Source organism: Rattus norvegicus, chromosome 17 (assembly GCF_036323735.1).
Source record: "Rattus norvegicus strain BN/NHsdMcwi chromosome 17, GRCr8, whole genome shotgun sequence".
In the NCBI taxonomy this organism is placed as follows: Eukaryota; Metazoa; Chordata; class Mammalia; order Rodentia; family Muridae; genus Rattus; species Rattus norvegicus.
In genome coordinates, this window is record NC_086035.1 from 86,941,463 (window position 1) to 86,962,764 (window position 21,302).

The window sequence follows — 21,302 nt, forward strand, 5'->3', positions numbered from 1 at the left end:
AAACATTTTGGTAAACGCTTGGAAAATTCTTGACTAGTTTTTTATATCTTCAGTTTTCATATTATATGTGCATATTTATTTAAAAATCTATATTTGTTTTTCACTTGTAAGCACTTTTCAGAGTTATTGAAAGCCCTCTACACAATTATTTTGATTATTACTTATATCCTTTATGCCCCATTGATGTGTCATTGAAGGGTGGAGCAGCTCAGATTAGCATCTCTCGCTCTTAATACCTATATCATGGAAGATCTTCTCTCAGTCTTCCCTTGGAAAATACAACACCCTTCTGAGGCTCCAGGACTGATGCCTGGAGCTTGGCAGCCTTGTCTGTCTTTCAACAGAATCTTTATACAAGTGGACATAGGCTAGTGCACAAAATCTCTTAAAGCAGCGTGGCACTAAGCTAATCAGTGAGTCTCTGCATCAACCTAACAATTACATAACTTAATTATTAAATAACCGTTACACCAAGCTTTTGGAGTCACCATGGTCACACAGAAATGGCAATGCTCATTTAGAAGAGATATATATGCACACACCTGAGACAATGTGGCAAGTATTGACTATAGGCATGCTCTATAACAACCATGCCCCACATGAAGGGATTACCAGATGGCTTAGTGAGTAAAACTGCTTGCTGAGATTAATACCGCAGATCCCCATGGCAGAGAAAGCCCATTCCTTCAAGTTGTCTTCTGATCTGTATATGTACGCCATCTATAGCCCTTCTCTCTCTCTCTCTCCTCTCTCTCTCTCTCTCTCTCTCTCTCTCTCTCTCTCTTTCTCCCCCCCCTCTCTCTCTCACACACACATTTATTTAAAAACAAACAAACATGTAAAACCCTAAGTTTTCCTTCCCTTTTCTCTTTCTCCCCCACAGATGATAAGATGAAAGGGGGTACAGGAATTAAGCACAGAAATCATGATTGCCCAGCACATCTTATGGAAAAAACCATTTGTGGGATCAAAGATATATTCACCAAAAATCTTGTCCCCACCAGACCCTGTCAACAGAAGAAGAAGAAGAAGAAGAAGAAGAAGAAGAAGAAGAAGAAGAAGGAGAAGAAGAAGAAGAAGAAGAAGAAGAAGAAGAAGAGAAGGAGGAGGAGGAGGAAGAATACAAAACAAACAGGAACCTAAAACTAAAAGCTTGTGCACAGGGTAGGCTTACTCACACTGAAATCTCAACACATTGGAGTGGAGGCTGGGGAAAAATTTCCAGGAACTTGAGGCCATCCTGAACTCCAAAGTGAGTTCCGGAAGCCTGGGACACATTGTGAGACCTTGCCTCACAAAACGAACATACAACTTTCCAAACTTCCCCACCTGTCTCCTCTCCTGAGGCATTCCCAAAGGCAGTGAAGTCCCTGATTAGCATCAGGGAGTAGACCTGGTGCACAGTGCTTTGACAGGCTTTGCTCTTCACCTATACTTCCCACAGTGCTGTTTAAATGGGATAATCAAAGAAATACTAGAAAAAATTCAAGTACCATAAAGATACTGCAAGATTGTCCTTTAGAAGATTTCCCCACACTGAACACACACACAAGGGGGAGGGGAGACACACACACAGAGAGAGAGAGAGAGAGAGAGAGAGAGAGAGAGAGAGAGAGAGAGAGAGAGGAAGAGAGAGAGAGGGAGGGAGAAAGAGAGAGAGAGAGGAAGAGAGAAAGAGACGGAGGGAGAAAGAGAGAGAGAGAGAGAGAGAGAGAGAGAGAGAGAGAGAGAGAGAGAGAGAGAGAGAGAGAGAGAGAATGTGTAGAATAAACAGGGACCCTGAGCAGGAAAGACTGAGAAGGCAAAATCCCTTCGCTTTATTGAGGCAGAGGCCAATGATTCTGAACGACTCGGCTCCAGCCTTCAGCACCTTCAGCACCAAGGCCAGCGCACCTGGTCCATAGGAACCTTACCTTTACCCAGCCCTCCTGTTCAGGACGCTTTATGAAACCATGACTTTTTGCCAACAAAACACACTTCCCTAACTTACGAATTTGGCTTCACTAATTAATCTTCCCAAAGTGACCATGGGTACCAGCAGGTTATGTCTTCTACGAAAGATGAAAATGACCAGTTTGTTGGAGAGCCCCCTTGCATCCGGCTGGTTTGGCTGAGTTCTGCTGGAGTCAGTCCTCTGGGCCAGCCCCCTCTTTGCACAATGAGGTTAAGTTAAGAGCATCTTTGTTTCTAGTCCTGTTTCCTGATTTCCATATAAGAGTAAGAAAGGGAGGAATCCAAGCGTTCCGGTCTCTGATGTTTCTTTTCCTTAAGGTTTATGTATACTTCCTGGTTTTAACAAACAACCGTTCTCTACCACAAAGATTGATATTCTCAGAGAAGATAACGCAAGTCCCGTGAGGGGATAGGTGGGACATTAGTTTTCTCTTCGTGAATTAAGAAACTGGGCCCAAGAGATTACTAACTACCCCTAGAACACAGCGAATCACTGACCACAGGAAACTAAACACCCAGATTTCCAGAGAATATCCATCCATGCTCAAATTGATCCTTTTCCAGCAAAATACATAGATATACCACTGTTCCCGGGGGTCACAGTTGTTCACCCCTTGATCCAGTTCAGTTGTCTGAAAAATAGTCCGAAATTTGAAAATGAGATGGTGGGGAAGAGAGGATGCTGGTTGCTGCTGCGTCTTGGCATCCAAGTTTAGAAGTCAAACTAAATCCAAGATTGCTGGGTGATACACCCTAGTCCGCCGCACAGTTCCTGGCCTCGGCGGGGGTTCGCGCAATCTCAGTGCAAGCAGCTGCCCCCTCTCAGGGATCGTCAGCCACAGAGCTCAGGGCCAAACTGAACAGGGTGGTCCGGTGGTGGCACCTGTGCCAGAGACGCCCTGAGCGCACTACACAGAAAGAGGACACTTCACTGTGGCCGGCTGCTGCTGCCAGGCCCAGGAAGTGTGGGCAGCCAGCGAACTTTGGAGCCGGGCTCCAGGTCCAGAGGAAGACGGTACCAGGGAGAAGGACAGGTTTCCCATCCACCACCGAAAGTGCGTCTGGGCGTGCATTTACGCCCAGAATGTTCCTTTCGTCGAATTAGAATGACAGTAGCTTTCAAGTCATTCACTCTAAGGAAAAAAAAAAACATTTTAGTCTTCAAAGAAAAAAGAAAGAGAGAATCGCACTGTAATTGTGAGTTGTAACAAATGCAGACTTCTGGTGCCTTCCTCTGCCGCGTGTAAGACAGTAATAAAAAATGTGTCTGGTCCAAGTGCACCCCCTCTCCAAGCCCATTGTGAAGCCAATCGCTAACAAAGGGGACGTGTGAATATTCAACACCGAGTCTTTCAGTTGTATTTTTCCGGAATCCTTGACTTGCCTTTTTTTTTTTTTAATTTAATGGGCGAATACCTGTTTTAAGTTTTTAAAGAACATGGAAATCGCCCGCGAGCGACCATATAATTTGATTTGCCAGGCAATCTGCAGAGCGATCGCACATCATTTATAATGTTCATTGAGCATTTTGCCTAATTGTGTCTGTCTCTGAAAGGGCAGCGCACCCCCTCCCGACCACGAGCGGCACAAGTGGCGACATTCCCATGGAGGGGCCGTGCGGCAGCTTGCTGTATTCAGCACGGGCTGCTCGGACGTGTGCTGCTGGCCCCGGCGACCGGGAGCCTGACACTAATAGCTCCCGGCTCAGGTACGTGCGGGCGCTGCATTCAATTCACAACCGGCCGAGCTTGCAGGTGTCGCCTTTTGAAACTGCCTTTCAGGCGGCCGCTGTTCACTTCTGGCTGCGCCACGGGTTTTGTGGCAGAGCAAGAATGGGGCTGATTATTCCCGTGCCCACATGCAGCCCCCATACGTCCCCACCCCCGGACGACTTCGGTCTTTCCTGAGCCAAAAAGACATTTAATTAGTTCTGGGACAGCAGAAAGTCCGTGTGGGCGACAAAGACCCGCTCCCCAGGTAACCCTGGTTCCCCGCGGCCCCAGGAGGGGGCGCACGGCGCTAAAACACTGTCTTGGGCCTTTCACTATGTTTCTGGTCGCCATGGTGCCTCTGCCTTCTGAATAATTCGCCCTGGCCTTTGGTGGCTTTAGCCTATGCCTGCCAAGGTCTCCAAAGCGGCTAGATCTCAGATGGGGTGAGGCCTTCCTACCTGTCTTTTAAACCAGGACAACCTAAGAGAGATGGGCGCTTGGTGTGTACCCTCCTACACTTTTGACTCTTCTGGACCAGATTTCCAAGAGACACTGGGACACTTTTTCCTCTACTGTCTCATCAGCCAACGCTTCGTGAACCAAGTCCGGGGCAGATGGGTTGACAAAAGGCCGACTCTCGGCCATCGCTAGTCATGCCCACTTGGCTACTGTGGGTCGAGGGCGAGAGCTGCTTGAACACAATCACCAATTAATAAATCGGACTAGGCGGCCTGCGTGCGCCACGGGTACCTTGGATACTTGCGCAGGATCCGGGCTGCCCAGAGCGGGTACAGCGACCCACCCAGCCGCCCGATCTTTGACTATGTTTGGGTCCAACACGCCTAGGAGCGAGGGGGACAGCGGAGGCGCCGCACTGCCCGGCCAGATGCCCCGATGTACCTTTGGGGAGGAGTGGGTGTTGGCCATCAGGCCAGGGTGAGGGTCCCTCCCCTCCCCTCCTGATTTCCGCGAGCGTCTGAACACCCCATTCGTTCCACTCACAGTACTCTGTGAACCGACGGCGGGAGGCCCGGAGGCCCGGCTCGGGGAGGGCCGGGTGGTCCCCACTCCCCACCCCCGCCCCGCAGGCCTCGCCCCAGCACATGTGTTACGATTCCCACGGACTGGCGTGCTCTGCGGTTGGAGTCCCGGGTGCCCGGGGCCCCGGAGACGTGCAGGACATAGAGGGGTTTGTACACACGGTGACCTCCGGGCTCTGACTCTGAAAGGGCCTGAAAGGAGCTCTTTATGGTACATTACCAGTCAAGGGCTCAGGTACCAGCGCCTTGTGTCGGCGAGCCCGGGCGGCCGCCTGTGCTGCAGGTGTCTGCTGTACAGTACGCCCGCCGAGGGGGAGGGAGGGCCGCCCGCCTCGCCTCCTACTTGCGATTTGGCTTCAGCATCTCTGAGGCCTGGGCTGCAAGCTGAGGCTCACTTGGGCCTAGAAAAGAAAGCACGGAGCGGTGGCAGCAGCCTGAAGAAGGCAGTGGGAGAGGCCTCTACCTAGCGGGGATAAAATCAGAGGGAGAGCAATGGCTAGAACCTCAGGCGGGAAGCTAGTGCTATGCTTGGGAAAAGACACCTTTGACCTGGCTTAGGACCCCTGCCCAGACTAAACTTGAACTCTCACTTATCTTTCTCTCTGTGTGAGGATGGGCCTCTCTACCCTCCACATCTTCGACAGCTGTTAAGTAGATGAGGAACCCTTTAATTCTCTGCCCAGAAGAAACTAAAGGAAGTGTCCAAACCACAGCAAAGGTGTCTCTCAACGATCTCAGAAGTCACGACCTCATTCCTTAGATTGGACTTGTTTAAAGCAAACTTCAAAATGCTTTCTTCTCCTAGCAAGGGGATTATGGAAGGGGTTTACGTGGCAGCTCACGCCCTCCCCAAGGTGATTCCATACTCAAGAACCAATTTTCTTAGCACACTGTAAGCGGCCCCCTTGAGAAGCCGGTTGTGGATGTGGAAGAGTTGTTTGAGGGAAGAATAAAGTGGATGAAGTAGAATCTCTACAGGATGAAGGCAAAGGGGCGATTACCGGGCCTCAGCCTCATTGTTTCAGAACCATTTGACTCAGATACTTACCCTGAAGCAGCTCTTCCTCTTCTTCCGGTTCTGCTGGGTTGTAACTCCATGCTGTGGTCCATACCCTCAAATGGACACTTGGGCTAATTCCTTTCATAGGAATGACTTCCATTTCCCAAAATTCAAGCACAGTTCACAAACTGTATCCTTCCTAAAGACACAGAAGCAAGCCAAGGGGCGGCAGAATCTCTCTCTCTCTCTCTCTCTCTCTCTCTCTCTCTCTCTCTCTCCCTCTCTCCCTCTCTCCCTCTCTCCCTCTCTCCCTCTCTCCCTCTCCTCCCTCTCTCCCTCTCTCCCTCTCTCCCTCTCTCCCTCTCTCCCTCTCTCCCTCTCTCCCTCTCTCCCTCTCAAACTCAACTCTCCCTGCAAGAATATGGCTTCAACCTACCCGGGCACACAACTGACCTCAGAAATATATCGCAGTTTCTCAACCTTCTGTTTCAGTTTCCTGATTGGCCTCCATGGGGACACCATTTTGCCTATGTTAATTCTCCCCATTGCAGCCCAGGTATGCCTCCCTGACAGCAAGCTCAGTGGGCACACTGCAGTCCCACTCTGATGTTCCTTTTCCCTGTTTTCTTTTGTTCTGCCACAACACTGAGGCTGGCACCCAGGCCCTCACCCATAGTAGGTAAGCATTCCTACCACGGAGTGATAAACCCAGCCTTCTTCCCCGATGACTTATAAATGATAAACACGTGCTTGTGCTGATGGACTACAGATATCATGATGGGTGCATGAGACGTGCAAATTTTAAAAGGACGAGATGAAAATATGGATGACAGATCTCATATTTTTTCCTTTGGTCCAACCGGGGTTTATCTCCTCCAGAAATGGCTGTCCAGGATGATGCTGGTTTTCATAACACCGCTCCTAAGGTTTTCCTTTCCATGGACTGAGGTGTTCCTCGTGTTTCTTTCTTTATCCTTAGTAAAGTTCTGTCCGCCTTCAGTTGTCATGGTAACCATTGATTGTTCCACGTTTATCTCTACCTCTGCTCTCTGTTCTCTCTGGTCTGTAAACTCTATGACAAAAAGTAACAGCCGCTCAGTTTACTGTTCTGTTCATCCCAGAAATAGACAACATACGGCCAGCCTTTTCTTCTTCGAATGTTGAACATATCTGCTCAAAACCTTTGGGTTTCATAGCCCCAGTCCGAACTATAAGCATGGATTAAAAAATGAGGTTTTCATTCTGGGTGGCCGTGTACTCAACTAAAATTCTAGGCTTCTTTTACTGAAGGAAGGAGAGGGTGGAGATCAGGGCAGAGTGTTTCTGCCATACTTGCTACCTTTCCCTTCCCAAGGCCTCAATAAACTCCACTCTGAGTCTAATAGATCTATGTGCCTCGTGTCATGGTCCCCTTTGGATGTTGAAGAACTTCATGCTGCTTTCCACTAGAAGGTGTCACGCTAGTACACACATGTGCACTGTATTATACAATGACACGGGGTTCAGAATTACATTTGCAACACCAGGTATGCCAGTCCAGGAGATTCTGCTGTGGACACCCCCAGATCTCAGTGCCTTAACACAACCACACTTTTCATACAGTCCAGGTCGCCTGTTCTGTGAAGTTTGAGATCTCCCTCAAAATTTCATCATAGCCATCTGAGGTCCCCAAACTGACAGCTATATTTCCACAACCATTCCAGAAGAGGGACTTAAAGGAGTGTGCAGGCTCCTGTGACATACTTCCTCACAGAGTGACCTGTTGTTTCCTTCATTTCTAAAATCAGTCTGAGCAAGTCATATGTCTGCACTTCATCTTGATGAGGTCAGGGGAGGACATATTCCCCAGCGGACATATTCCCCAGTATTTCTGCTGCACTGTCTTCCACAACCTTGTGAAAACAGAAGTGCATTGGGTTAATGTCCAGTCAACTTCTAGTAACTTTGTAAAGCATCTGCAGAGTAAGTACCTGAAGCCTGCTCAGCTCTAGAGGGGAAATGCTACCTATATCCTGGAGATGCCAACAGCCAACAATCCATCCATCTCTCAAGTCTTCTTGGTCTAGGGAGAGAAATCTACAGCAAGCAATACACATAGGCGTGTAGAGCATCTCACACCACACCCACGAGTCTTTGTAGGTTTCTTGTTCCTTTGTTGAGTTTCATAGTGTGTTTGTATTAAGATATGGGGGGGGGGCAGATGCCAGCCTTCTGAGAAAAAAAAATCCCAAGGAGAAATTCCACATGAGAATACAGAAAGTCCTCCTTTTTCTTCTGAGACAATGTCTTACAGTGTAGCCCAGTCTAGCTTCACGTTCATGGTTCTCCTCTCTGAAGTCTCTCAAGGGTTGAGATTACTGGTGTGTGGCACAGAAACATCTTTTCTCTGTGAGGTAATTCTAAGGAAACAGACTTCAAAGTCTGACGAAGGATAAATAAAGCTGGGATTCAGGATGCGCAAGAGATCGCCTACCTTACAATGCCCCCCCAAATACTTTCAGTCAAAGTCAGTAAATGTAAAAACGCTATACTACTTTAGAATTCCACTCCTTAGTTTACAGCACTACCTTGCATGCTAACACACGGCTGGGGCCAGGCCACTGGGCTGCTGTGGGCTGCTGCTGCCTTATGGGGCAGCTGTTTCTGTTGCTGCCTCTTGCTGAGATCAATGGCCCCGAAGTAATTGGCCTTTGAAGAGGGCAAAAAGGACAATTTTGAGCACCGGGCATTCTTTGAGGACATGGGTCTTGGTGGGTTATCCATGTGGTCATCACCGGGCCACTGTGCTCTTGCGGGAGTGAGGGGGTGGGGGGCTGGGTGGAGGGTATAACAGGCTCATTGCACTGTCCTGTGGCTTTGCTGGTACTTTCCCCTAAAGTGGGTGGAGGGAGGACCCAACCACTGGGTTTGACATTAACTTTCACTTTTCTATTACCATGGGAAGGTCCGCCCCTCCCCTCCTCCACCAGGCTTGTTTGTGTGTATATGAGTTGGGGCGAGTACTCAGGGCCCACACATGCTACTGAACCACACACCTAGGTCAACACACTCCCTGTAGGAAGCTTCTCGTGCCCTTCTTCTTGTATACACAGGGCCCCTATTTCTCACCAACATCCTTTATTTTACTGCACCCCAATTAATTGATCCTTTCCCTTAGCCTCTAGGAATTCATCTTAGAGAAAGAAACTCCATCCTCTCCCTGTTTCTTCCTGTTTAACACAGGGTCTTGACTAGAGGTGATTCTCAAAATGTGCTTCTTTAAAAATAACTTAGAAATTCTTAAAACTCTCTCTCTCTCTCTCTCTCTCTCTCTCTCTCTCTTTCTGTACACATATCTGCATACACATAAACATATGTGCCTGGGGAGCTAGAACAACCTTAGAGCCCTAGGAGACGCCCATCTTGGTTTTTTGAGACAGTATTTTTAATGGGACTTACGGACAGGAGCACCCAGAGATCTGCCTGCCTCTGCCTCCCAGCACTGGGATTACAGACCTGAACCACTGTGCTGTGCTTTTCCATAGATCCTAGGGATCAAACCTGGGTCCTCACTTGTGCCTCGGAAGGCACTTTACCTCCTGAGATGTTCCCCAACCCTCAAAAATGTATTCTTTGAAACATATGTTCAGGAAAAAAAACCATGTTCGGTATATGTGCACGTTTTATAGTTTCACAAAGATTCACGAAACAAGATCATGTTCGCTTTAAAAAGTGCAGTGATTTGTGTCACAAAGAATATGTTCCATAGTCGGAAAGAAGGGTCTATTAAGGTATAGAAAAATGATAGCATTTCTGTCCTTCTGGTATTTGTCTTCTTAAAATTTCCTTTTGTGCACATTTATAGTATGCCCAGTGAGGGGGGCTCAGCAGTTTAGAGGGCTGGATACTCTTCCAGAGGACTCAGGCTCAGTTTCCAGGAGCTACGCGGAAGCTGACAGATCTGTGATTCCAGTTCTCAGGGCTCCAAGGGCCTCTTATGATCTTTGTAGGCACCAGGCACACATGTGCCACACAGATACAGGCAAAACACCCATAGGCATAAAACAAAGCATACAAATGAATAAAGAAAACATTCCCAATGAACTAACAGTCATGTATACACTATTTAAACTCACAGATTCGTAAGACCACATATGTAAAAATGGCTACGGAAAGGTGTGACGGGCCCGGCTGATTTTCATCTCTTTTTTTCTCTCCTTTTTTTATTTTTTATTTTTATTTTTCGGTTGCATCCAATGTTTTAACCAGGAATATGGCAATACAACTTAGAGCTACGTCTGCCTGCTTCTCTTGCATCTAGATGTGGCCTTGTACTAGCTCTGACACATGGCTGCCACTGCTTTTAGACAGAATCTCACTCTGCGTGGATCACCTTTAAACCACCATAAGCTGATAATGTCACACTGAAGCCATTTGTAGGCCAAAGAGCACTTATGTTTTGATCAATCTAAACTTCAGATGCTTGCTATTTTATACAAAAATGACACAATGCTGGTAACACAAAAGTGGAGAGGCAACTAGCCTATCTTTTTAGATGTAATTCTGCTGTGTAGCGTAGGCTGGCTTCAGTCTCTTAGTCCTCCTGCCTCCGTGCTGAGGTGCTTAAGCACTGAGATCACAGGAGTGCACATCTATGTACAGTAGAAAACAATGAACTCGAACGGTGGTTCCCATGCATAGACATGGCCCAAGGTGAAACATATCAATGGCAAAGAGCATTCTAGTTCTTTGGATTCTGGTAGATTCACTTCTTACCTCTTTCTCTCTTCTTTTTCTATGTCATGAGAGTGGCTGGAAGGTGTGCTCTGTTCAGCATCCACAGTGACTCAGGGTCAGGATGGTCAATGTCCACATGTGTCCATCCACTAGGAATCTGGAGGTGGATGACCAACGACTGGAGGAACAATACCTCCTGTCTGACCACTTCCCATCTGGGACACAATCCAGCTATTGCCATGTTCATTGGCCACCTACCACAATTGACTAACAGCAACTTCTAGTACATGCTCAGCATGGAGTCTGTGCTTTCTAGCCATGAACCTAGTCTGTGAAGTAACAAAATAAAGTTACAGGTCGTCATATCCATAAGAGTAGAGTTATAGACGTGAAAGTCCCCAATTTATGACTGAGGATTCCTTAGAAAGTTCAAGTGTGGGACCAAAGAGATGAGAAGGTCGTCTGCTGCCAAGCCTGATGACCAGAGTTCGATCCCCGGAATCCACACAGCAGATGTGAGAACCTGGTTTTGAAAGTTGTCCTCTGACCTCCACTCACCGATGGCACGGCACACACACATGCCACCACACACTCTGACTCAAGCGAAAACCATTGTGGATATAGAACTGGAAAAGTCCTGAGGAACAGGAGGCATGACCTATGGAGCATGGAATAAAGTCAGATCATAGCCAGAATGCAATGGCAGGAAGCATGGTGTAAACTGAGCTTGCAGATGAAGTGACTGGTGCCTTTTGTAATGAACCCCCAATCACCACAGATGCCTGTTGACGACTGCTGTCACATGATGAAATAAGATACAAAACAGAAAGTACAGGAAGAAAATACACTAAAAGCTCGATGGGTGTCACTTGCAGCCTTTCATGGGTGACTTTCATGAGCATTAATAATTTGAATATTATCTTAAACATTCATTTATGCATGTACATGCATGTACACATTGTGGAGGTCAGAGGACAACTTATGGGAGACAATTCTTTCCTTCTACCATGTGGGTTCCAGGAATGAAACTCAGGTTGTCAAGTTTATTGATAAGCGCCTTTACCCACTGAATTAACTCACAATTTAAATTATTAAATCCCTCTAAAGTTGACCAATATTAATTGATAAAGAAAATAACATTATTGCTTTCCAGTTTAACACTACAATGTGAAAGACCCAGTCACTGAAGGAACTCAAGGCTTTCCCTGAGTCCCTTTGATGGCACAAGCTAATATCCAGATCCTCTAGGCTTTAGACAATGAGATCATAACATCTCCATGCCCCCTTTGTCTTGAAGTACTAAGGGTTGAACCCAGGACTCTGTGAAGAGGCAAAAACTGTACCATAAGTCAGTGCCAATCCTGTTGCCCTCCTTAAATACAAGTCAGAATGTGTTAGTCACTAATGCTACTTTCACTTAGCAACGTATCTTAGAAATCATTTCAGGTCCCTGTATCTCATTCCCACCTTACATTTCATTACACGGATGTCTCATAACTCATTAGAAGTCTTGCCAACGAGGACAAAATAAGCAAACATATGGCTTTGAGGGGAGGCAGAAAAGGAAAACAAGCTCTTGTTCCTGTATCATTTCTTCTTTCTCTTTCAGAGGCTGGGTTAAGGGGCTGGGACAGAAATGTCTGCTATTAATGACTTGTCATGTTTGCACTACTAAAGTTCAAACGCCTTCCAGAATATCAAGCCTGAAGGACAGAGCTCAGAAGCTCTGCAGTTTGTCAAACAGACCTTGGCACGACAGAAAGCCCTTATTTGGATACTTATATCAGCATTTAGGTGTTTCCTCCACTCAAGATTAATGTTTAACAGTGAGAAATGCAAGTCAGGGGGAAAGGATCTGTTTCATGGCAGCCTGGCCTCTCCTGCCTCAGTCACAACTGAAAAAGGTCTAGCTTCACTTATGACTTTTGAGATAATGTTTGTATGTGCAATTGGACGATTTCATACTTGCTGTACAACGTATTTTAATTATTTCTACTCTCAGGCCATCATCCATTGCTAACACATCTTCCTGCCAATGAGAGAGAGAGAGAGAGAGAGAGAGAGAGAGAGAGAGAGAGAGAGAGATACTCAGCCTGATTAGTGTTGTTCATATGGGCATGGGTGTGGGCACAGGCAACCTACCGAGAGCCACATTCTAAGGACAAATGACTCTTCCTCTCCCAGATAAGCATCCTCAGGTAGAAAGTATCTCATGGGAGACCCTTCCCACCCGTCCTCCACACCGTGTGCTGAGACTTCCCCACTCTGTTGGAAATGTGTTCGTTTAGACTCCTGGACCCAAAATGTCATCTGCACCACTTGGGTCCAATTAGTTAGCCGTCGAGAGTCTTTCTATTTGGAAATGATATTCTGAACTTCTAAACAGCAGCGGGTGGAGCGGGGTGGTATAGAGACAGCTCAGTGGGTGATACACTAATACAGTTGTGAAAACATAAGAGTCAGAGTTCAGATGTCCAGCACTCATGTCCATGCAAGGAGGGCATGGAAGGCCTTCCTGTCATCGCACAGGAAGCAGTGATGAAATCCCCAGAGCAAGGCGGCCTGCTAGACTGGCCCAATTGGTGAGCTCAGTTCAAGTGAGAGAATGTGTGTGTGTGTGTGTGTGTGTGTGTGTGTGTGTGTGTGTGTGTATGCGCCTCAATATATAAGACAGAAAGCGATTAAGGGAGTCACCTGGTGGTGATCTGTGGCCTCCACTAGCATGTGCACATACATGTATTCACATTACACAGCCAGTGTGTGCCACCACACATGAGAAGACATGCAGTGCACATGCGTGTGTGTATCACACGTACATGCACATGCATGAAAGAACAGTATCGAGCAACATTAGGAGCAGGGGAGTTCATCTGTGTGAAGTGCAAAAGGACAGAGCGATGTAGGGAACACTTCTGTGATGTGGAACTGGGCCAGGCCGGTTGTTGAGCTCTGACCCCTGTCACTGGGTTCATAGCCCTTGGACTCCCATCCAAGTACTAACCAGGCCCGACCCTGCTTAGCTTCCGACCCTGCTTAGCTTTCGAGATCAGATGAGATCAGGCGCGTTCAGGGTGGTATGGCCGTAGACAGCCCTTGGATAGAAGACCTGCTCCCCTGCGGCTAACTGCAGAATAGCTTGAAGAATTATGAAGATGAGTGAATATTTAAATCCTCTCAGGTCTTTAAGTCAAACAAGGAGCTCACAGCTTTCGGAGAGAAGAGTCAGGGGTTCTCAGAAACCAAGGCACCTTATCATGGCTTCTGGAGGTGTAAGTGGCTCAGGAGATGGCCTCTGGAGTGATCAGCAGATTAAGGTAGAAGGAGGGCCTTGCTGTGAGAAGTTAAGGATGAAGCTGGGGGAAATGCATCTATCCACAGCAGGAGGCCCTGGCTCGCCCCCATCACCAACAGAAGTAGCTGGACATCACTGAGGGCTGTCCTGAGAGGACGTGCTACCTTAACAGGGGAGTGTTCTGGCTGGAAATTCCCCTAATCTGTAGAGTGTGACACAATGGCCAGTGAATTTTGCTGTTTCCCAACTTGGTTTTACTTTAAGCGGGGGCTGTGGGAGGCGCTATTGAGGGATCTTTTCCTCAGATGCCATTACAGGGTAAGCTGTGGTCCACACAGTGGACACAGGATCGAGCTCAGGAAGGTACTGATCATTTGAGCTGCTTTAAAAGAAGCCTGAATGGACAGCATTTTATATCGGTACAAACGCTGCCCCTGAAGCAGTGAAGCAAGGAGTGACTGGTGTTTGCCCACACCAGTCCCTGGGCTGGCTCTGATGTCAACCTGTATTACACTAGGAAAGTCATAGAACCTCACTGGATCTTAGTAGCCTTTTGCCATTAACTCTGGCTCTATTTCAAATTTTACTTAAGGGGTAGAAAGATTTTTAAAAAGAGGACTGGTATAACATTTGAAATGTAAATAAGAAATACACAATTTAATAAAAATGGAGAAAAAAAAAGAGGACTGGTGAGCCCTACTGGATACAGAGTAGGGTCACCACATGCCTCCTTTTACCCTGACATGAGGTGGGCAAGAGGACATTTTAAACTAGAGTTCCGTGGGACGCATTCTAGATGCTAGAGGTGGAGTCCTAATCACAGGCATTTGCTTAAAGGCACTAGGGATGCTGTGACTGGAGAGGCTGGATCTGTGTTTCTATCTAGTTTAGGTTCCAGAAGGGCACCTGTTGGCATCCTGGACAGCAGCAAGAATGTTCAATGAGAAAGTAGGAAGCCCAGAGCTCCATTCCTCACTAACATCTCTTACCAAATTCATGCTGGGAGTCAGTGCTCCAAGACACCGAGAAATGACTGAAAATGTCTGACAGGAAACAAATGAAGAATTCACACCCAAGACTCAGGGAGGGAAAGAGTACTGAAAGGGCCGAGGGAGAGACCTGGGCTCAAGTTCGGTGGCCTTTGTCAATGATTGTGGGACTAAAAACCTAGGATATGAGCTGAGGCCTGTGAACAGCTCCAGAAGGTTAGGAGGCCCTGTGAGAAGACATTAAGGAATCCTGTGGCATAACCAGGACTCGTCAGTATCTGCTGTTCTCCAGAGGGCACAGAATGCCACTTTCTAGTGCGAGGGGGGTCCCTTGCAGGGTTGGGGACACTTGCTATTAAGACAGAGTAGAAGAAAGCAAATTTGAGTCCAAAGGAGAATTTCTTGTTGTGTTCTTTGACAGTAGGTGTGTGCACATTTGCCCAATGCCCAGAGGATTCTGGATTCTGGAAAAAATGATTGGAACGAGAACAGGATGTCCCACCTGTCAGCACAAGGCTCAGTTTCAGCTCTCCTAAGTAGCTTGTACCTTTGAATGGCAAAGGGCAGACATCCACGCTGTTGTTACCTCTAGTGACCCAGAGAAAATTCTCTTTATTCCCAAAAAGTCTGTCTGTCTGTCTGTCTTTCTTTCTTTCCTTCTTTCTTTCTTTGTGAAAGAACGATCATGTTTTACTTAAAGATGGTGTGTGTGTGTGTGTGTGTGTGTGTGTGTGTGTGTACAAGTCTTGTCTCAGCTTCAGCTTCCTAACAAGACCACTGTCAGCCAGTCAGCCAGCAACTCCTTCAGAGGAAAAAAAAAATGAATACATAGAAGGAAGAACAGGAGAGAGAGAGAGAGAGAGAGAGAGAGAGAGAGAGAGAGAGAGAGAACATGAGTGTGAGTGTATTCTCTTCCTTTTTAATTTTTTATTGAATCCCCTTTCCTGATTTCCCCTCCAGAAACCCACTGTCCCATCCCCCTCCCCTGTTTCTATGAGGGTGTTCCCTCACCCACCCACTCCCTCCCTCCCACCTCCCTGCCCTGACAATCCTCTACACTGGGGTGTTGAGCCTTGACAGGGCCAAGTGGCTTTCCTCCCATTGATGCCTGACAAGACCATCCTCTGCTACATATGTGGATGGTGCCATATGTCCAACCCTGTGTTCTCTTGGAATGGTGGTTTACTCCCTGGGAGCTGGGTGTGTGTGTGTGTGTGTGTGTGTGTGTGTGTGTGTGTGTCTGATTGTTGATATTGTTGTTCTTCTTGTGGGGTTGCAAACCCTCTCAGCTCCTTCAGTCCTTTCTCTAACTCCTCCGTTGAATACCCTGTTCCCAGTTCAATGGTTGGCTGTGAGCATCTACCTCTGTATTTGTTAGACTCTGGCAGAGCCTCTGAGGAGACAGCTATTCTCTTCTAACCCTACTCTCAAGCTTACTCAGCTGGTCTCTAAGACAGGAAAGCCTCTGGCAATGGAGTTTATCAGCTTACTTGACTGCCAAAGGTGCATTTCTGGAACTTTCCACAAATTCACCAAACAGTAACTAGAATGGTTTTCCATAAGTAAGATCATTGAATACAAAGATACTTGTGGGCTCACTCTCAAATCTCTCAGCACCCCAAGTATAATTAATTTCTTAAGTATCACCTGAGCCCACCAGAGGGGACCTTCTGACTTCTCCAAGAAGACTTTTGTGTAGGGTCAAATCCAATATTCTCTGTGCTGGGCGGGCATCAGTATTTTGATAAGATTTTGAAATCTGGTTATATATTCTTCTCATGGGTCCTCAGGTTGACCCATTTCGGTTTGTTTATTAAGTGACGACGATAAGGAGAGCGTTTATTCTGCACTCATCCTTGTTTTAGACAGGGTCAGCTCTGAACTCCCCACCCTCGCTCAGCCTCTGCAGTGCTGGGCTGTAGAGGTACCAGCATGCCAGGGCATTGGGTGCTTTTCAGAGAAAGCTGAGTGCATGGTAGCTGCTGGCACCTAACAAACAGTTTTCCTCCGATCACAGAGTTAAGAATATTCCGAGGCAGCCCCCTCCCTCCATCACAGGGAACTGACCACCTCTGTATCCCTTTACAGATAATCACCTCAGCGAGGAGACACCTAACCCTAACCGGTGCAAGTACCTACTGAGGAATGGTGGTCTTGGGGCTAAAATGTCTGGAGGTGTCAACAAGTCAAGGTCTATCCATTTCTGATCTAATACTATACATTGTTTAGCCCTAATGCCTAGACCTTGGAATTTTGTTTAAATACAGTGAAATGCCAGACACGAAGCGTGTTTAAGGCACTTTCTTGAGACTCATGGAAGTGAAGGGAGACCTTCCAACGCAAGATGCCTCTGTCTGAAAGGAGAAATGTCAGGCCTCAAAAAATAACGAGGCCAGCCCTCTGTCGAAGGATGCTGGACTGGAACTGGTGGCGGTTACTCCAGCAGAGTGGAATTGCGCGACCTTGAACAAGTGTTTCTTTGTTACACTTTGGTCTGGGAGAAAGTGTGTCTTGGGGCCGGTTTTATGGTGTTTGAAAATAGGAAGTAAGGTCGAAAGGGCAGAGGAGGGGGGAGAAATCACTCAAAGATGGTCCGGTGGCCAGTCAGAAAGGTGAAACCCGGGCTTTGAAAATCGTTTACACTGCCCTTTAACTACAATGGCACCTCCCAACCCCCACTCCTGACTGCTCAGTGGTGGATAATTCAATTGGCTCCTTTTGTAGCGGGTTTATTGCTCAGAACCCCTAGGGTCTGGGTTTGCTTGTGGAAGAAACACACCCCACAGTGCTGCTCTGGAGCCTCTCCCTCCTGTCTGGTCTCCCTTTTGCGGGGTTGAAGAGGGCACGGAGAGGCAGACCAAGCCCGGGTGACGCCCTTGGACATGCATCTACTCCCTGCGCTGCGTCTGGAACTCTTAGGGAGCGGGACTAGGTCACTACCAACTCTGCACATCCTTTGCAAACTTGCAAGATTCCTTGAGTCTGATGATGGCCTGGAAACCCCAATCCTAATCCAAGCTAGAGCACCGATTGTGCGCCCCGATAATGAAGAAGAGATGTATCTCCAAGCAACCCCTTGGATTGCTCGGGCTGCGGGCTGGAGGCTGTTTGGCTGGGACTCCACTCCCTCACGCCTAGGACCTCTGGTGATGTTCTAGCTCAGGGAGGGAAACTCAGAGCTGCTCTACGCAGCGCAGCGCTGCGGAAGGACCCGAGGCGGGCGTGGTGGGCTGTAAGGTAGGTAGGCCTGGGAGCTGAACGCTGGGCATGTTCCGGAGCCAGAGGAGTTGCACCTCGTTCTGCCGCACTGGCTGGGAACTGAGGACAGTGTCTGTGCCGCTGCCTTTCCTGCGGGTCCCCTCCCCATCCGCGCCCCGCGCTCTGATTGGCTGGCGCGCGGGGTCCCTGGCACGCGCCTGTGGATGTAGTTATAAGAATCCTCGCGTGCCGGCCCTCAACTCCAGCAAGCGGGTCCCAGCCCTCCCCAGTGCATCCCCAGAGCCAGTCAGAGCCAGAGGCCGTCGCGCACTCCAGGGAGGCCCCGGGGCGGGGACCCGTGGCGCCTCGCCATCTCCAACGCCAACCCCACGAGGGAGGGGCTGCGGGACCTACCCGAACTGCCACAGATCACGCACAAAGCGTCACCCGGAGCAGCCCATCAGTCCCTTGAGGCCTCAGTGGCGGACGACATGGACGCCGTGCTCCTGGAGCATTTTCCCGGGGCCCTGGACACCTTCCCGTCCTCTTACTTCGATGAGGAAGATTTCTTCACCGATCAGTCCTCTCGGGACCCACTGGAGGACGGCGACGAGCTGCTGGGGGATGAGCAGGCGGAGGTAGAGTTCCTCAGTCACCAGCTGCACGAATACTGCTACCGCGACGGGGCGTGCCTGCTGCTGCAACCTGCGCCCTCGGCGGCCCCGCACGCGCTCGCCCCGCCGCCTTTGGGGGACCCTGGCGAGCCCGAGGACAGCGGCAGCTATTGCTGCGATGCAGGGGCGCCTCTTGGTGCCTTCCCCTACTCGCCCGGCTCACCGCCCTCCTGTCTCGCCTACCCTTGCACCGCGGTACTGTCCCCCGGTACGCGGCTCCGTGGTTTGAACGGAGCAGCGGCAGCGGCGGCGGCGGCCGCAAGGCGGCGGCGACGCGTGCGCTCCGAGGCAGAGCTGCAGCAGCTGCGACAAGCGGCCAACGTGCGAGAGCGGCGCCGCATGCAGTCTATCAACGACGCCTTCGAGGGGCTGCGTTCGCACATCCCCACGCTGCCCTACGAAAAGCGCCTCTCCAAGGTAGACACGCTGCGCTTAGCCATAGGCTACATTAACTTCCTCAGCGAGCTGGTGCAAGCCGACTTGCCACTGCGCGGGAGTGGCACAGGTGGTTGCGGGGGCCCAGGTGGCAGCCGGCACCTCGGAGGGGACAGCCCAGGTAACCAGGCCCAGAAGGTCATCATCTGCCATCGAGGCACCCGTAAGTGCGTCTGTATCTCAGCGACTCAGCTCAGGGAATGGGAACAGAAATAGAATCTTGGGCAGTCTGGCCCAGGGACTAACTGATGAGGATGGACCATAGGTAGGACCATAGGAGCCAGGAGTGTGATTTTTCTGATATCTGACCAAGGACAAACGTCCTCGCCAGGCACATACCTTCTTGGGTTCCAGGGACCAGACGTTGAGAGTTTGTGGGGTGGAATAAAGGGGTGTTTCAATTGTCTCAGAGGGGGCCCTAAAGCACCATGGATAAGTTCTGGGAATATGTCTAGATAGTCACAATGTTTTTTCTTTTCCTTTCCAGGTTCGCCCTCCCCCAGCGACCCGGACTACGGTCTCCCTCCTCTTGCAGGGCACTCCCTTTCCTGGGCTGATGAAAAACAGCTCAAAGAACAAAATATTATTCGTACAGCTAAAGTGTGGACCCCAGAGGACCCCAGAAAACTCAACAGTAAATCTTTTGACAACATAGAGAACGAACCACCTTTTGAGTTTGTGTCCTGAGAAAGCTCTCACAGGCCGGCTGTGTCTTTGTGCATATTGTACGTGTAAATACCTATAATGTAAATGTAATTTAAAGACCACATTTTTCTAATGGCAATCAACTGTTTGTTATTTATCTATTTATTATGCTGTTGAGTTAATGGAAATAGATTGTCTTTTTAAAAATATATAATTTATATAATTTAACGTGATATTCTATAATATGATTTCCCCAGAACCTTTGGCAGAACTCTGAACTGGAAGATCTCTGTCGTGCTTATTTAATGTCGGAATTGGTTTACTTCTGAGTGTTGCTAATAAATGCTATTCACACGGGTTTCTATAAGCTGTTTGTTTAGTGGATCATAGGAGTAACTGTATCTTTCAAAAAAATTCGCTTGCTTAAAAGTGGCAAAGGCAGAGACTCAAATCTAAACCATCTAAGAGTAAACTGCATTTCATTTGGATTTGGTCTGAAGGGGAGCAGGTGTGGGTGTGAGGATACACCCCAGCTTTCTGACAGCCTCTAGTCTGTCTTCCTGGCTCTAGAGATAGTAACGACCTGCCTGTATTTGTACCCTAATCAAACACTCCAGGGGACAACGAGGCCATGGGTTATTTGTTATTCCCGTTTTCCAGAGAGGGAAAGCTGAGGCTTAGGGACAATGTTGGACATGCCCCCAACTGACTGCCACAGTGCCTAATCTTAGTGTGTGAAAGTGACAGCTCCGTGCTGGAGGGAAGAGAGCTTAGATTCCCGTCTAGGCAAGGGAAGGGGCTTTTCTGTTAGCACTGGCTTGGGAGAAAGAACTGCTTTAGAGCCGAGCTAGGAAGTATCCCTTCTGCGCTTAAGCAGCCCGTTTTTGAAAGAAGACTCTCGCTTGAAAAGGGCTAGGTTCGTTGACCTTGCTGTAATCAGGAGACCACGCAGAACCTTCAGGAGTTTTGGGTTAAAAAAAAGGGGGGGGGGAGCTCTACGTTTAGTTATTTCTAAAACTGGCTTTCCTCAATAGCCTTCCTCTGTCCAAAACAGAAGGGAGGTCAGCCTGAGGCAGAGGGAGCAGGGTCGCCCTCTAGCGAACTGAAAGAGAAGTTCTAGAGAAGTCTGGACCCTCAGCCAGAAAGCCTAAGAGGCTGGGATTGTGTACCCCCCCACCCCCGCCAACCCACCCCTGACCCCCACCCGGTTACTCCAAGGCCCTTTGGACGCCCTCCCGCGCCAGCCAGTGGTGTCTGGGCTCACGGTGGCAAGTGGAGGGGAGGCGCGTTGGGGGTGGGGCAGGAGACGCTCACTTTGATGTGGAACCTAGGACTCTGAGCAGAGTCAAGGTGAACTGCTTCTCGGAGTAGTCCAAGCCCCGGGAGTCAAGGTACGGTTGCCCATATTCCCACTGCCCCTCCCAACCCAGCCCCCTCCCCACCCCAGCCTGGCCGGAGGACAACGTACAGACAGCATGCTAATCGCTTTAACCTAGTTTCAGACCCACCGAGGGGTTCCCCCGCGCGCGCCGCGGGTGCCATGGACTTCATCCAAGAGTAATTAAAGCGAGGCTAGGAGCTGGACCAACCCCGCAGAGCGGCCTGGCCAGACACGCTGAGATTCTGGGTCGCGACGCTCCCAGGAGGC

The 21,302-nt window shown here is 48.8% G+C and overlaps 1 protein-coding gene across 1 annotated transcript; it reads left to right on the forward strand.

Moving 5' to 3' along the window:
* Nucleotides 1–18,158: 18,158 nt before the first annotated feature.
* On the forward strand, nucleotides 18,159–20,013 carry Ptf1a (pancreas associated transcription factor 1a). The gene is made up of 2 exons (NM_053964.2): nucleotides 18,159–19,172; nucleotides 19,497–20,013. The coding sequence occupies exons 1-2, from the start codon at nucleotides 18,392–18,394 to the stop codon at nucleotides 19,694–19,696; spliced, it is 981 nt and encodes a 326-aa protein (NP_446416.1). The 5' UTR covers nucleotides 18,159–18,391; the 3' UTR covers nucleotides 19,697–20,013.
* The last annotated feature ends 1,289 nt before the right edge of the window (nucleotides 20,014–21,302 follow it).